Source organism: Giraffa tippelskirchi, chromosome 4 (genome assembly GCF_054371585.1).
Source record: "Giraffa tippelskirchi isolate mGirTip1 chromosome 4, T2T-mGirTip1v1.2.pri, whole genome shotgun sequence".
NCBI classification, from domain to species: domain Eukaryota; kingdom Metazoa; phylum Chordata; class Mammalia; order Artiodactyla; family Giraffidae; genus Giraffa; species Giraffa tippelskirchi.
In genome coordinates, this window is record NC_137278.1 from 111,835,443 (window position 1) to 111,853,143 (window position 17,701).

General features: G+C 40.1%; 1 protein-coding gene across 3 annotated transcripts in view; it reads right to left on the reverse strand.

The window, feature by feature from the left end:
- The window catches only part of PAWR (pro-apoptotic WT1 regulator), a 118,111-nt gene extending 102,130 nt beyond the window's left edge, over positions 1-15,981 (reverse strand). The window contains exons 1-2 of one of the 3 annotated variants that reach the window (XM_081593173.1): positions 15,867-15,981; positions 14,703-15,375 (exon numbers count right to left, since the gene is read on the reverse strand). In XM_081593173.1, the coding sequence (XP_081449299.1) occupies positions 14,703-15,227 (525 nt within the window). In that variant the 5' untranslated portion in view covers positions 15,228-15,375; positions 15,867-15,981. Of the gene's footprint in view, positions 1-14,702; positions 15,376-15,548 lie in introns of all 3 variants that reach the window. The other 2 variants (XM_081593174.1, XM_081593175.1) reach the window with 2 other exon arrangements.
- Positions 15,982-17,701: the final 1,720 nt, after the last annotated feature.

Sequence of the window (17,701 nt, forward strand, 5' to 3'; positions counted from 1 at the left end):
CTTGTGAATGCAAAGGCAAACTTCTTGAAGGAAATTAACAGTGCTACTCAAGTGAATTGAATGATTAGAAAACAAAACAGCCCTATTGCTAATATGGAGAAAGTTTTAGTCGTCTGGATAGAGCAAACCAAGCCACAATATTTCATTAATCTAAGCCCTAATCCAACACAAGGCTCTAACTCTTTTCAATTCTATGAAGGCTGAGAGAGGTGAGGAAACTCCAGAAGAAAAGCTAGCACGGGATGGCTTATGAAGCTGAAGCAAGCAAGCCATCTCTCTAACATAAAAGGATAAAGTGAAGGAGTAACTGCTGATTTAGAAGCTGCAGCAATTTATTCAGAAGATCTACCTAAGTTCATTAACGAAGGTGGCTACGTTGAACAACAGATTTTCAATGAAGGAAAAAAGTAGCCTTATTCTGGAAGAAGATGCCATTAAGGACTTTCACAATCAGAAGTAAGAGGTCAATGCCTGGTCTCAAAGGACAGGCTGACTCTCTTGTCAGTTGGGAGCTTATACAGATTGAAGTTAAAACCATTGTTCACTTACCATTCTGAAAATCCTAGGGCTCTTGTACTCTATAAAAGGAACAACATAACCTGGATAACAGTACGTGTATTTACAACATGGTTAGCCCACTGCTGAGACCTACTGCTCAGAAAAGAAGATTCCTTTCAAAATATTACTGCTCACTGACAATGTACCTGGTCACCCAAGAGCTCTGATGGAGACAGATAGAGATTTATTTTCTTTTCATACCTGCCAATACAACATTCATTCTGCAACCCAATGATCAAGGAGTAATAGCTACCATAGACAGTGATTCCTCTGATGAGTCTGGGCAGCCAAGTACACACTGAAAATCTCTGGAAAGGAGTCACTATATAGATGTTATTTAAAACATTTGTGATTTACGAGAAGAGGTCAAAATACCAACATTAACAGGAGTTTCGAAGAAGTTGATGCCAACCCCCATGGGAGATTTCAGTGAAGAAAGTAACTGCAGATTTGGTGAAAAGAGCAAGAGAAGTAGAATTAGAGGTGAAGCCTGAAGATATGATTGAGTTCCTGTAATTTCATGATAAAACTTGGAACGGATGAGGAGTTGCTTCTTATGGATGAGCAAAGAAAAGTGGTTTCTTGAGATGGAATCTACTCCTGGTGAAGATGCTGTGAAGACTGTTGAAATGACAACAAAGGATTTAGAATATTACATAAACTTAGTTGATAAAGCAGTGGCAGGGTTTGAGAAGACTGACTCCAACTTTGAAAGAAATTCTGTAGGTAAATGCTACCAAACAGCACTGGATGCTACAGAGAAATCATTAGTCAAAGGGAGAGTTAACTGATGGGGCAAACTTCATTGTCTTGTTTTAAGAAATTGCCAAAGTCACCATAATCTGCAGAAACTACCACTGATCATTCAGCAGGCATCAATACTGAGGCAAGACCCTCTACCAGCAAAAAAAATCACGACTTGCTGGAAGCTCAGATGGTTAGCATTTTTCAGCAATTAAGTAATTCTTTAATTATAGTATGTACAGTTCTAAAGATATAATGCTAAGAAACTATAGTATTCCTATAGTGTACTCATAACTTTTACATGCACTAAGAAACCAAAAAATTCATGTGATTTGCTTCACTGCAATGTTTATTATGGTGATCTAGAACAAACTCTGAAGTATGCCTGTAATTTAAAAAGGAGTATTACTATGAATGAACTTCAGTGCTGCAAATGATCTACAGAGAAGACCTTTGAAGGTAACATCCAAGTACCAACTATAATATCTGTATCCTTCTACGCTGTGTTTGAAAGTTGAGACACATTTTCTAACATAAACCCTTTATCCCAGGAATTCCCTGTTGGTCCAGGGGTTAGAACTCAGTGCTCTCGCTGCAGGGTTCTGGGTTCTAATCCTGGCTGGAGAACTAAGATACTGCAAGCTGCCTGGCACAGCCAATAAATAAACAAAGCGTCTATCCCAAGGGCTGCTAATTCCCACCTTTCTACCATAGCCCACTCTGCTCTCTCTCAATCTGAAATATGATTCTCCTTTTCATCTGCTCATTTCTTATCAGTCCTTCAAGATCAACTCAAACCTCATACACCCTCGATGAAATTTCCTGGACCATTCAGTCCTCTTTGGGAACTCTCACTTCTCTATACTAACAGAATGGCACAATATTCAACACCTTATTATACACTTTTTAAATGTTTCAAAATTATCTCATATAACCTTATTCCTCCATATTAGATTTCAAATTCTCAAGGAAAAAAAAAAAGAATTAAGAGTTTGTCCAAATCCTAGCAATGCTGAGAACAGAACAGATACAGCAACACAAATGCCCAAAGGCCAAGTTCAGTGTCTAATAGACAATTTGTACTAAGAAGGTAGTGAAATGTGTTGCAGCTTTACTGGAACATCTAAATTATGAAATATTCTGTAGCCACTAAGAATCACAACACAGTTATACACTCACTGACATATAAAGGTGATCTAAGAGAGGCTTCAGAGCAGCTAAGCCTGGTGTACCACAACTACGGAGCCTGTGCTCCAGAGCCCATGCGCCACAACTACTAAAGCCCAGGCACCCCAGAGCCCATGCTCTGCAACAGGAGAAGCAATCGCAGTGGGAAGCCGGCACACCATAATGAAGAGTAGCCTCTACTCAACACAACTAGAGAGAAACCTGCACAGCAACAAAAACCCAGCACAGCCAAAAATAAATAAATAAAATTAAAAAGAAGAAAATATATATTGATAAGAAAAAGGTTATAATATTTGTACAATGACTAAATTTCTGGATTTAGATATTTATTTTACGTGTATGTCCAAAAATATCCTCAGGAATTGTATATTAAAACTATAAAGTAATAGCTATCATTGGAGAGTGGAAATTACATTTATAAAACCAAAAAATATGCAGCAGTTAACATCTTTACTTTCAAGAGTTTAAAAGGGAATAATAATATTTATTATATAAAGTTTAAAGATCAGTTGTAAAAATGTATATAGGGTATAATCCCAATTAATAAAAATAAAATGAAAGAATATATGACAATTGATAATAGTAATCTATAGCTGATGTTTGCACAATCCTGTTTTGGCTGTTTAATTTCAAATTTTATACAATAGCAAGATATTACCTTTCAATTATCAAATATAAATACTCCTAAAATGTGATCTAGAGAAGCACTTCCTCAAAGTAAGAGAAAGTAGAAGGAAGGGAGAAAGGGAACACCTCTAGAGCTGAGAGAATAATAAGCAATAAAGAGACAAAGGTGATGCCCATCCTTTAGCACCTGTATTCCAAGCATCTATATCCCAAGATGAACTAAAAAAGAATCTGGGAATGGAAATTAACACCTGTTTTTACAAGAAATACAAGGAAAAATCTAAACCAAGCGATAGTATTAAGCTATAAACCTCTCCATAATTACACTCAGAACAGACTCTGACAATTTAATGTCACCAGAGCATCCATCTTCACTCCATCCTGCTCCCCAAAGTCATCCCCAAATCTATTTTCAGTATAGAATTATTTTTGTAATAAAGAGTCACTTGGTTTAACTTTGCTTACAGCCTATCCTCTCATTTTTTTAAACCCATGTGAAAATATGGATTTAATTATCCTATTATATGCATATTATGTTTATAGGATTTTATATTGTTTACCATGCTTGAATAGGCACCTGTCTCTGAACAAGAAAATTCCCTTAATAACTGCAAATTAGGCAGGCAAAACTTATTCCAGAAGCTGTCAGACTTATTGTATAAATAGATATGGACAAAGGAAGGAAATGCCCAGCCAACAATACTAACAAAGAACAGCAGAATAAAGTCTGAATTCCCTGGCGTGACATTCAGATCTATCACAAGAATGGTCCATATCATTCTTACTGAGTGTTCTCCATTCACTCCCAACCATGAATTCGCCGCACATCAAAATTTCCTCAGTTAGAACATATCCCTCCCTCTTTCCAACAATGATAACCAATGTGTGGGCACTGGCACCTAAACAAATGTGGAGTCATATCCAAGTTTGCCAATATAACCTTTGGGCAAGTCACAACTTCTCTGAGGCTGAACTTCCTCATCTTGTAAAATGAGAAAAGAACTTTTTAAAAAAAAAATCTATGTTGTGAGCTAATGTGAAGATGATGAAATAACGCATAGAAAGCCCCCAGCACAGTGCTGGCCACACAGTACGCACACAATATAACGCTATTATCTCCTGGTTCTGTGCCTTCCTTTATCCAGAATGTTAGTGTGTCCCCTCTGCACTTGGGAAGTCCTCATTAGTCAAGTCACAGGGCTTAATACCATTTCACAATATATAAAGCCCTCCCTGACTCCCTTACAGAACTGGTGGCTCCCTTTTCTGAGCTAGTTCAGGACTTTGTTCTTTCCTCCATCATAGTTTTTATAACATCAAATTTATAATTATCTGCTACAGACTGAGTGAGTGTACTTCCCCAATATCTATGTGGGTGGGGATCATCAACTCCAATGTGATATTAGAAGATGGGGCCTTGGGGAGGAGATTAGGTCACAAGGCTCGAGTCCTCATGGATGGGATTAGTGTTCTGATAAAAGAGACCCCAGAGATCTCTCTCATCCCCTTCCACCATGTGAGGACAAGTGAACTAGAAAGCAGGCTCTCACCAAACGCCCATTCTGCTGCAGTCTTCTTTTTGGACTCACAGACTCCAGAACTGTGAGAAATAAACTTCTGTTGTCTATAAACCACCCAGTCTATGATACTCTTGTGAGAGCTGCCTAAACTAAGACAGTATTTTTTTTTAATCCCTGAGAGAAGACCGGAAGTTCCTTAAAGACGGGTGATAATGGATAAGGTGACTCACTCCATCAGCTAGCACTACGCCTGGGGCACAGAGAAGGCTGGCCAATCTTTTTGAGTAAACCAACTGAAAAAGAATCTACCAAAAGTGCTGCAGCCCCCAAGGGAGAGGAGTGACAAAGGCAAATGCTAAAGAAAGGTCAGGTAACATGAAAATAGAAAAGAAGCTGTCACGTTTGGCAATTATGAGGCAACAAGCAAACTTGGCAAAATCGATTTTTAAAAAGTATTGAGTCTGAGAAGTTAAATGGGAGTTGGCAGGTGAAAACGATACCTTTAAGTTGAGCAATTAAGGAAGGAAAAGTAAGTTGAAGGTGAAAGAGAATTAAGGGAACATTCCTTAATGACAAGATGAGAGATAAAGGTTGAGTATTTAAGAAGGAATAAAATCAGCAAGATTCTGAATAATAATCAGGATAGAGCTGAAGGGCAGGAGAGAGCAACACTCAGCTGGAGTTAAGACTGAGGCTGACAGACAACTTCAGTTTTAGGAGTAGCCTGGGAATACCAAATTAATACTTTTTTGTATGGAATAGATGATCTCTAAAGACTTTTCCAGTTCAAAACATCCAGTTACGTAATTTTCAAATGCTACCAAAAAACACCTCTAAAATACATCTACTGTTTTCCTTTTCTACTACCTCTGTCCTAGCAATCAGTATCAACTCTTAAACAAGCATTCTCAATTCTAGACCTTTCTCTACCTCATTACTTGGACTTTACATATTAGATTATCCGATTTATGGTTATGCATACAGATATGCACTTCCCACGTGGTGCAGTGGTAAAGAAACTGCGTGCCAATGCAGGAGATGCAAGAGGCAATGGGTTTGATCCCTGGGTCAAGAAGATCTCTTGAAGGAGGAAATGGTGATCCACTCCAGTAGTCTTGCCTAGACTATAGGCCATGGGTTGCAAAGAGTCAAGACACTGAGCTCAAACACACACATGCATATAGATATAGACAGACACATAGATGTACATGTATGGGTGCGCGCGCACACACACACACACACACACACACACCACATACTGTAACATTTGCTTAGAAAATTCAATTTGCTCCTAAGCAGCTAATATGTTATGGAGCAAGTTGAGCATAACCCAAATTTCACATTTGCTTCTGTGCAACCGCAAGAAACACTAGGTAAGCAAAGAAAACACAACTCAGCTGCAAAGAAACTCACAAAATACACCACAAACTTCTGCCATGCAGCTAAGTTCACTGCATGTGTTATGAGCCACACTCATCCGAATCTGGTGGTACATTTTCAATCCAACTTCAGATATCCATCACTTCCAAATCTCAACCCCTTTGAGACCCACTTCTATAACCAAATTTCAGCGCTTTTACAAAGTCGTGTCATATTAATTCGAGTACTTTTATATTTCTTAACCATTTAACATGTATAAAACTGCACTAGTCCTTACAAGGTTTCTGTCTTTTCACATGTCACTGACAAAGTTTTTGAATGTTATTCCCCTAAACTCCACTTTTCCATATGCCCTGTGGTTTTTAATCACGGGATTTTTGCATATGTTGAGTTTTATGAACTTATAGGCTGAGTTATAGCTTACACGCACTTGTAATTACTACAGCTCTACTCAATTTCCCACCAAAATCAAAGGCAACAGAGGAGATAAAAAAAAAAATCTCTGGGCATCCTTCACAATTATCTGAAGGAGCCCATACCTATACGATGCTTTGAATGACCCAAACACTTTTCTTGAATGGTTCAGGAAACACATTATATGAAAAGAAAGAAACAGCTGTTTAACAGTAGGGTCTTTTCCCAATAAAGCTATGCTTAAATATTTTAACATCAAATAACACATACGTATCTGTTCCTAAAGACAGAAGTATATTGGTGGTTGTCTGAGGCTGGAGGGAGGGTAGAACGGAGAGTTATTGTTTAACAAGTATACAGCTTCAATTTTATAAGATGAAAGACTTATGGGGATGGCTAGTGGTGATAATTTCTGCACAACAATCTGAATGTATTTAATAGCAATGAATAAAAATGATTTAAGATCTTATGTATGGTATTTTACCACAATTTTTTAAAAAATCCATCCTTATTTTTGAAGAATAACACTATAAAAATACTCATAATGAAAGACTAAATATACACACAAATCTGTATAGTGTGGCTCCATTTTTTATGGAGACAAAAGATTAGAAACAAATAATATGTATAAGATAAGAGGTGATAGGTTTCACTATCTTTTTTTGTATTTACACAGGAGAACTACAATGAACACATTACTTTTTTAACACAGTTTTTACCAGCAGGAGAAAAAAAAATAAGTTTATACAAATTTGGTATGGATCAACTTTTGCTTGCGTTACAGAATATCAAGAAGTCTTGTCAAGAATTTGAGACTTAATGCAGCTTCTTTGACTATGTCAGCTAAAATATTTTTAAATCCTATTTCTCAAGCACCATCTTCTGAATGTTAATTTTGCTCTTCATAACTCAGATTTCCATTCTTTTTAAATACTACTAAAAATATACTGCAGAGAATTCCAAAAGTAATAGAAAAATCATTTCATACTTTATACAACCTGAAAATTTCTCAAATAAGATTAAGTAGTTCACTTATATGCCCACAGATTAGCTGAATATTAAAAGGTATCTTTTAAAGTTAATTTTATTACAAAACTTGTTTTCAACTGTATTTCAAACTGATATTTTATTATTTTTATTTATCTTATTCAGTTAGTCTCTTACAGTTTAAAAAAAAAGTCTGCAAACAAAATTTAGCTGTCACAGAACTGTAATCTACAACGTAAGTCCTCTCCTACCTGCTCATTTCAGCAAAACTAAAAAATATTCACTTTCAGAATACAACAGCCCTTTTTCTTGAAATTCAACTTATAAAGCAAATAAAACTATTATTGAAAAACACTGTAACCCATACAACTCTGGTGAAGGAAATTTCTAAAGACTATCAAGGAATAAATGTTTATTAACCAATTCACATGCTAAGTTTCTACTCACTGGAGCTGTTCTTACCCTTTAAGTAAATAATTCTACTGTTTTTAAAAATTAAATGTTCTTCTAACTTCATTCTGACATGGGGCCTGGTATATTTGTAAGTAACCTAAGGAGAATGTAATACATGGCTGATGCTCAACTGTTAACACCAGTCTGTACGCAGCTATAAACAAAAATGCATATGACTTACACCTAAAGCTGCCTCAGCAATAAGCAAATATGTTAAGAATCAACTGGCTAGTTACGGATGCCAACTGGTCAAATATGTAAGAGTAGTAAACAAAAGGGAAAGACTTCACTTGAGAATACTTTAATAAGATGGACAAAACCTGTTTCAAGGGTTTGAACTAATTATTAAACATTTACAAACATACACTTTCCCTTAAAGAATACGAAAAAGAAAAATGAGTAAACGTAAAGTTCAAATTACACATTAAGTATTAGAGGTTTTTTCTGTAGGCTAGGCTTCTTCAAGAAGCCAGGCAGACACAACATTTTGTACTAAATATATGACGTTACATAAATGCTTAAGATACTTTCAATTTCTAAGTATCTCAAGTTGCCTCTGTTAAAATATCTATAAAGTTCTTAATTAAGTGGAAAAAGCATGTTTAACATCCAAGAAATTTCCATTAGACATCAACAATCAGTTATCAATGTATTATACCTATATAATAACTATAATTTATCATTTAGTCATTCTTAAACATTTTCAGAAACATTATCTCACAGAACTATTAAATGAATTAATAAAATAATCAGTATCAATTTCATTTCACAGATCAGTAAGCCAGTATGGGGCATTTAAGTCAGTTCTTCTTGAACTTCAGTATCTACAAGAATCACGTGAGAATATGTTAAAATGAAGTCTCAGGTAACTCTTCCCTGAGGTAGATCCCAGAAATCTGCACTTTAAATAGATAACATAGGTGATAATGGTACAGATACCCCCACCCACAGCCACGTCTTTTAGGACCCTGACTTAAGTAATAAATGACTAAAGTTTAATCACCTGAAACTCCATGTTTACTCTGAATCAAAGTTTCCAAATGTTTAGATGTAGAGCTTTGCAGATCTCCATGAAAGATATGTAAAATTTTAAACAAGTTGAAAATACTACAATCAGTTAAATTATGTACCTCTTATACTAAATTCTAGTAAAAACAAGTAGTAGCAGAGGTCTAAGCTTTAAGAAACTAAAAACAGAAGATTCTACCATTTCATTTTCTCTGTGAAATGCAGGGGAAGCAGATAGTATATTAATTTAATAGCTTCTCCTGGTTTGAATACTGTTGCATTTTACTGAGTAGGGAGCTAAAATTTACCGCAAATACCACAGGTCCTATGAACATAATAAAAAGATGAAAATGTAAAAGCACTTAGAGCACAACTTTGTGAACATACTAAAAACCACTGATGTACACTTTAAAAAGGTGAATTTTATGATATGTAAGTTATACCTCACTTTTTGAAAAGAAAAAAAAGTGTTGGAAAATTTCAAACTCTAATATTTCCAGTAATTTTAAACTTCTAAGATATCAGCATTACTATTAAAGAGCATAATTATTTTCTGACCACATGTGCTGTAAACCAGTGTAGAAATAATGAAGAGCAGTTGTAAGGCCACTAGTTTGACAAAAATTTTAAATAAGAATTTTAATGCCACTGTTTATGTATTTATTTGCTCTTGAATTTTTCCAATAAAGTCCCACTTTATATGTCTTTTGTAACATGGTCATTTTCAAATTCTACAGTAATTTATTAGCTTCTTACAAAATAATCTTTGTATTTCTTAAACTGGGTATATACTTATACAATACACTGAAATATAATATAATGGTTCTTAAGAAGCAGGCTTTGAAGACAGATTATCTCTGCTTTTTACCTCAGGCAAGTAACTTGCCCTATTGTCCCATTTTCCCATAGGGTGTAGTAAGAATTAAATGCATCAATATATATAAGGTGCTTACATCGGTGCCTGGGCGCTTAATAAACATACCATATATATCATCTGCTTTAATTACATAATTATTATTTTTATGGAAAAAGGTCTCTCAGCTTAGAAAACTCACTAAAAGTTCTGATAATATTAAAATTTCAATTTATCAATGAGCTCAAACATTTAGAAAGGCTAGGACTAAAAGCTTACTAAGAAACCTCAGTATTTATGCTGTATCTACTCTACTCACTAGTCCAATTTTCCCCAACTCTGAATCACTATTAGTCCTTCCCCTGACTCATCACATTGAAAGGTAGACAGTCTAGAATATAATGGGCATACCAAAAGGCATTTCTTAAGCTACCTGGATTTATACGACTTACTAAGTGGAACTTGTCCTATATAATGGTCAATAAATATGCTGAATAATTGCGACTTCAATCGTGTTCACTTAGAAGTTTCTATATATCAAATGTTCCTTCAAACTATGGAGTAGGTATTATAATTCCATCTTGACTGAAAAACAAGGTATCACTTAAGTAAAATCAAAGATCCACACTTTCTGACTGCTAGCCAAAAGCAGATTTTTATTTTGCTGATGATTCAGTGTTCAAAATTTTTCTAAGCTAACTATAGACTACAGGGTTAGAAGCAAACTCTGAGCCTACAAATTTGACCATAATTTCTATTCAATTTCATATCTTCATTGTTTTCCCCATTTATATGTTGAAATCATTTAAGATAAACCTCTAATAAAAAGTTACTGAAAAAATCTAGAAAAATACACAATAATGCAAAATTGATTAACTCTTAAAAACTCCGTTTCCCTAGACACACACGTACACAAAAAACCAAAGACTTTTAAAATACTTCTCTACCATTTATTCACTTCCCATGTGATCTTGAGTCATTTAAACTCTATAAGCCTCCATTTTCTCCTCTGGAAATGGGGATGAAAACAGTTACTATAACTACCATTGGGGAGTGCTGTGAGCATTAATTAAGACAATACGTAGAACACTTTAGCCGACCACAATGAAAACAGTTAAGTTTCAATAAATTTTAACTTTTATATTTAAATTCAAACTTTAGCGTCATTTGACCTCTATCTGAGACTTCCCAGGTGGCAGAAGCAGTAAAGAACCTGTGTGCCAATGCATGAGAGGTAAGACTGGGGTTCAATCCCTGGGTCAGGAAAATACCCTGGAGAAGGAAACGGCAACCAACTACAGTATTTTTGCCTGGAGAATCCCATGGACAGATGAGCCTGGTGGGCTACAGTCCACGGAGTCGCTGAGTTTTCACGACTGAAAGCAACTTTAACACTAGGTCTCTATCTACTGAAAGATTGTATTTTCTATGAAAACCACCTTTGTTAATCCATTCACGCACACCTACCCAATGGCAATAACCTCACAGGCACTCTGAAAACATGGGTGTAAGTGTCGAGGAAGCCTTCCCCAACTAACTCTCTTGAGTTAGGTATCCTGCTCAGGAAATAGCCTGTACTTAACACTGTATTACTTAATACAGTTCCCTTTATTACTTAAGCACCCCTTTGTGGGCAAGGCCTGTGTCCTATTCATTTCTGCATCCCTAGAATGCAACCCAATAATTCTAAATCCTGACTCACATGGGGAGCTTATCAAAATATTAATACCTGGGATCCATCCCAGACCCATTCAACGTAAGGGGTCAAGGAGGAAGAAGGCAACTAATCAGAAAAGGGGAAGCATTTTTTAATATCCTCAAATAGTGTTGATATGCTGCCACAGTTAAGAACCACCGCACTTTGACATTTAAAATACTATATAAACAGGTATATATGCATTTATGTGTGAATATATGTATAAACATATAAGTAAAGAAATCTAAGTCTCAGTTCAAGACCCTCAACCTCAACAGCTACTTTTAGCCCCATCATCTCTTTCCTTTAAACAGACAACAATTTTAATTAACAATTAGTTACATGCTGTGTTAAGATGGCTTTTAAACTGTTAACTCAGTACGTACTTAAGTTTCTTCATGTAATTATGCCTTCTTCCTAGATTACAGTCTTGCTACTTGAAAATATACACTGCCTTATTCTTGTTTTCTCCAGAGTGCTTATGATAGTGCCTTGAACAGAGACATGTAATAAATATGTGGCTGATCTAATAAATGTATAAAAAATATCCACAGGAAGTATGTTACATTCAATTTATCCAATTCAGGCTAGTACTCAAAAAAACAGAAAAGGTAAAAATTTAGAAAAAAGTTTTCTAAAAAAAAAACCTCTTAGCAAACAAGAGCAACTAAAGTTTATCTCATTAATGAGCATCTGTATATTTGCATTTATTATAGCCATCACAGGCAGTATCCCCTCACCACTTACACTTTAAGATTCTGAACTGCTTCCTTACTAAAACTATCTTCCAGTTGCTTGTATCATCTTTATCTGCTGTCAGGTTCTTTTGTAACAATTTTATAGTACTCTGTAATCAGTAAAATAAGTTAATGAAAGTTGCAACGAACGTTTTACACAGATGCTTAATACTTTTGAAGAAATTTAATGTTTATCAAACACTAAAATAGACTCTGCATACAAGTTACATGCTAATCTACTAATATAAACTTGGTTGGGAATACTGCCTGAAAATAAGAGATTTGTCATTCAACACTATATATATATATATATATATATAAATACAAGTCTACTTTTGAATATTGATCTTTTTATATTTTATAATATTATAAAATATTTTATAATAGTTTTATGCCTGAAAATTTCATAAAATATTATATGACTTTTTAAAATAGTAGTGCTAAACTGTATTATACAAGAGACTCCACAGCAACTGGCATTTACAATGTTGAAACTAAGAGAAGTGAATGGCACGTGATTAACATAATCTAAAAGACTTTATTTTTTTAAAAACTGAAAATATGGGGAGGAGGAACTCAAGAAATATGCCTGCTAATTAGATACTGTGGTAAAACATTACCATGTTTTGTTGGGTCCTACAGCATGAAACAGATAGAGCCACAGTTACCACAAAAAGAAAGCAGTACTCAATTCCCTATTCAATAAAAAAGGTTCAAATTCCACAGACAAAAAAATGGTACCCTGGGTTGTTTGTTTTTAAGGAAGATTAAATTTAGGAGTTGCCAACACCCAATCGAATAACATTCCAGAGTATTAGACTCAATTGTAACGGGGAGTCATCTACATTCTCAGCACTGTGTTCCCTTACCCAAAACATGAATATTAACAAAGGATGTTTCTTAGGACCTCACAAGATACACCATACTTATTTCTCCCAGTAAACATTACCCTTGTTAAAAAAACAAACACAAAAAGGTATTGAGAAATAACAATTTTAGCACAAGCATCCAGACAAAAAAATGAAGTTTAACATCTGCCAAGAAATCTCCCAAAATAAGACCCCTGTCAAATGAACAATGAGGAAAAGATTGGAAATGACAAATTATTTTATTTGGACTATCAGCTATATTTAAAAATAACGCTGAGGAATGTAACTTTTCCAAAGCCTTGTCTTCAGTTTCCCCTTAATCTTCATATTTTTAACTTAAAAAAACCCTAGAAATTTGATTACCACTCTCATGAATTCCTTTTAAAGCAATTTAATGAATAACAGATCTTTTGTGCAAGTAGCAAACCACAGAGGACAGTTTTGCTGGCTGATAAAAATCTTCCTGAGAAAAGAAAAAAAAAAAAATCTTCCTGAAACATGCATAAAAATATACCCTTCAAAGAAAAACTGATTTTCTAGGTGTGGAAAATCATATTAAGACTCAAAAATTTGGTGTGTTTGATACACACCCTAACTTACTGCAGATGTTTTTAAATGAACCACAATTAAAGTCGGTGAATTCTTACTATTTACTTACTGTGTGTCAAAGTTGAATAAATTAGAAGGCCAGGAGGGGAAAAAAAAAAAAAGGTTAAAACCTTAGAGCCAATGAGCAAAAGATGCAACTACTTCGGGTGAAATAGGATTGTTGAATCACTTCCCCAAGCCGGTGAGTTACCATTAAAGCAACTAAAAACTTGTTTACGATTGTTTTGTTGAGTAGAGAGAAGTGCTGTTATACCATAAGTAAAAAAGTTTCACCAGGCATTCTAATGCGAAGATGCTGCTGCTGCCCACAGAAATGTTTTTCAGACGGCTCAAAAATACAAAAAAAAAAAAAAATCAACCACCACCACCCCCAAAAAAACTCTCAAACCTACCACAGATATTTTCCAGAATACATAGGGTCAAATACTTCAATACAAGCAGAGAGCAAAAGAACTGTGGGTTGCTACAGCGTTCCTATTGTCCAGAATACCACGCAGGAAAAAAGTGCGTGTGTGTGTGTGTGTGTGCGCTATTTCCAACAGCTGGTGTATATATGAAATAGTACATATGCTCGGTTGGATATACTTATCTTGGGTTCACTGAAAGATAAAGTTGGGGCAGTGCTAAGGCCAAGTTTTCTTTACAGGTGCTATTAAACACTGCTAAGAGGGAAGAAGAGATAAACGATCCGATAACTTGAGAGGGACACGTGGGAAACTAAATAGAGTACGTCGTCATCACCATTTACCAATTTTTCTAACTGATCAAGCAGAAACGAGGTAGGCAAGTTCTGAAGCCCCACGTTATCTTTCCACCAGTGAAAAGAAGGCTCTGGTGTCTAAGATCTTAGCCAGGAAGCCTGAAAAGCACGTGTCCGACTCTGGGTTGCGGAACTTCCCAGGAAGCGTTTGTTGAAAGTAAAACTCCATCACCCCCTGCCTGCCTACTCAGAGAAAGGCGAAGAAGTGTAGGCTCGAGGGGGAAAGCTCTGGGTCCCGGAGGGATGAGACCAGGAGGCGGCAGCCCTCCAGGGTCCGGCTGCGGCCCCGCCCGGCTCACCTCTGCGGCGGGGATGTTAACCACGCCGGTGGATCGCCGCTTCTCCCGCAGCTTCCTCTTCTCGATCTGTCCCTTGCCTTTCCTGGCGCTGGGGCCCGAGCTCTTGCCCTTTTCCGGGGCGCAGTCCCGCTCCTCCTCGCCGCCCCGGGCGGGCGCTGCCCCCGAAGTGGCGGCGGCGGTGCTGGGGGCCTCGTCCTCCGGCCGCCGCGGGCCGGGGGCAGCGCGGCTCAGCGGCGCGGGGCCCACGGCGCAGTTCACGCCCCCGGGGCCGGGGGCGGCAGGTGCGGCGGCGGCGGCGGCTGCGCCGCCCGGGAGGTTGTTGTTGAGCTCGTTGGCCGCCGCGGCGGCCGAGGTGCCCAGGGCCCCCGGCGGGAGCTTCCCAGCCGCGTCGCCGGTGCCCCCGGCGGGGGCGGCCGGGCCCTGGGGGTTCTGCTTGGCGCGCATCTTCTCGCGCTTCGCCTTCCACTCCTCCAGGAAGTCTGTGGTGCTGCCGCCGCCGCCGGTCCGGTAGCCACCGGTCGCCATATTCCCAGCGGGGCCGGCCGGGCTCTCACCTCAGGCCACCCGCCCCGACTCCTGCCGCCGCCGCCTCTTCCTTCCCGCCGCCCGGAGGAGGCGAGGGAACGACCCCCAAGCGCTTGGGCGGCCGCGCCTCCCGCCGGGACCGGCTGCTCTGCAGGGGAAACACAAAAGGGGGCGGGGAAGGGAAGCGTGAGGTCCTCGCTCGGCTCGAGGGTCTGCCCCGGGGCCGCGCCCCTCAGGGCCCTTCTCACCGAGAGCGCCCCCACTCAGCGCCGCAGGCGAGGAGCCGCCGAGTCCCCACCCCGCCGAGTTTCTCCGACGCACCTACACGGCGGGCCCGGACGGTCGCCGCCCCTGGAGGGGAGGAGAGAGGCAGGGTCCCCACCCCCGGGCCGCCGGGGTCTGCGTCTCCAGCGGTCGCGGGGGATCCGAGCCAGACCCGCCACCTGTCGGCCCGTCGCATCTCCAGCCCTCGCTCCGGTCTGAGGGGCCAGCCCCGACACCCTCACCATCGCAGGGCGAGGCGCGGAGCCCCCTAACCGACTCGCGGAGGAGGCAGGACGTGTCCTGACCCAGCCGTCCAGCCGAGTCCAGGGGTACAGGTTCGCGTGGAGAGCGCGCACTGCCCCGGAGGCCCCTTACCTGAGAGGAGTTGGGGGGACGAGGAGCGGGGCTGGGAGCGGGCGCCCAGGTGAGCCGAAGCGGCCGCGCGCGAGAAGCCACGGCCAACTCGCCGTCCGGAGCCCGCGGTTCTCCCGGGCTGGAAGGGAGGGAAGGAGGGAGGGGAGGGAGGGGAAGGAGCGGAGCCGAGCGACGCCGAAGCGCGGGCGGAAAGGACCGAGACGGCGCGCGAGGGGCGCGGCGCGCGGCGGGGGGGCTGTGCCCGCCGCCGCCCCGCCCCCGGCGCTCAGGTGCGCGACGCCGGGTCCAGCCCGCCGCCGCCGCCAGCCCCGCGGACGCCGCGGCAACCGCGCATTCCTGGGCGCGCAGCCGCGCGGCGGCCGGCCTCCGGGCGCCTCCGACTCTGGAGCGCGACAGGCCCAGCACGCCCTTCTCCCCGCTCCTCTTCTCCGCCTCTCCTGTCTCCCACCACTCTTCCTTTTAAGTACAAGACATACTCTTCCAGGGAAAATCTCAAATGCTGCTGGCTGAAGGGGAAAAGGCAATCAACTGGTGGTGTTTTAGGGCCTGACTAGCCAGGATGGGAGAAGACTCTCGCCTCTCTTTTCCTCGTCGCTGCCTCCTTTTCAGATGCACTAGGGTGGCAGGCAGGGGAGTAGGAAGAACTGAAACCCAGGCCCCCTCTTTCTATGTCTGTGGTCTCAGTTGAGAGTGTCGGCTGAAAGGAAGGGCTTCAATTGTCAGTGTATTATCAAGGCTTTACTATTATCTTAGGCTTGCAGGAAAACAATGTTAAACTCATTTTAAAATATACCCTGTCGGCGATCCCAATCAAATTGGAATTTCCTCTTAACTCTGTCCCTATACCTCCTCTTCAGATAGTGAATTTAGCAGCAAAGCTTCCTCCCAAAGTCCTAAAGCTGCTTTGAGGCTGATTTGATATGGGCTGGGGCGGTGATTGTCTCTATTCTTCTGCCGTTAACGTGCCATAGGATAAATCTTATCTTCAGATTCAGATCAACTCAGATTTCTGGATCAGGGTAGGGTGAACTGCCACTGTCAGGCACCTGAGGAGGCAGACTTCACTGTATCAGAGGAATGCCAGGGCACACCACTGTCACGTGTACAAATGTCTGGTCACCATTTTGTAAAGAGTGGGCTAGCACTGAGTCACATTCTTACCTAACGTGAATCTTTCTTCCTACTTAGTACTATCTGTTTCGCCCAGGTGGCACATGGTGGGTGAGCCCCCAGCGTGGACCTGCCCAGGAATAAGGACAGGACACAGTGATTCACATGCTATTTATTTGTCAGAGAGGAAAGTCACCCAGTTCCCCTCTTTGGTCTGTCTGCTGGGAGTGAACATGTGGATAACCCGGATTGAGTTCTGGAAAAACCCTTTAAAAAATTAAAGGCCTTCCTCCGGAATCGGTTTAAAAGGCTGAGCCTGGCTGGTACCAACCTGGGTGCGCCACTTGAAACTCCTCAATTAATGATTCATTGCTCTGTTTTCTGAGTTTTAAGGCCAGGAGGGAGGAGGTTTGGGCATTAAACAGGTTCACGTTAATATGCTTTGTAACTTTCCAGAGGATTTTCTCTTGGAGGGACTGCAGGATATAGTGGAAAGAGGATATAATGTACCTGAATTCAAACATATAAACAGCTGAGTGTTCTTGGGCATGTTCTTTAAATTCTCTGAAACTCAGCTTTCTTTACTATAAAGCCAGTAATAACAGCAGATGTTTTTAAGTTAAGAATTGAAAATTGCTTGGTCAAGGAAAACACTCTGTAAATACAGTCTCGTTCATTAATAGGATATTGAACAGAGTCCTGGGTTTCTAAAGGTGAGGGGAGAT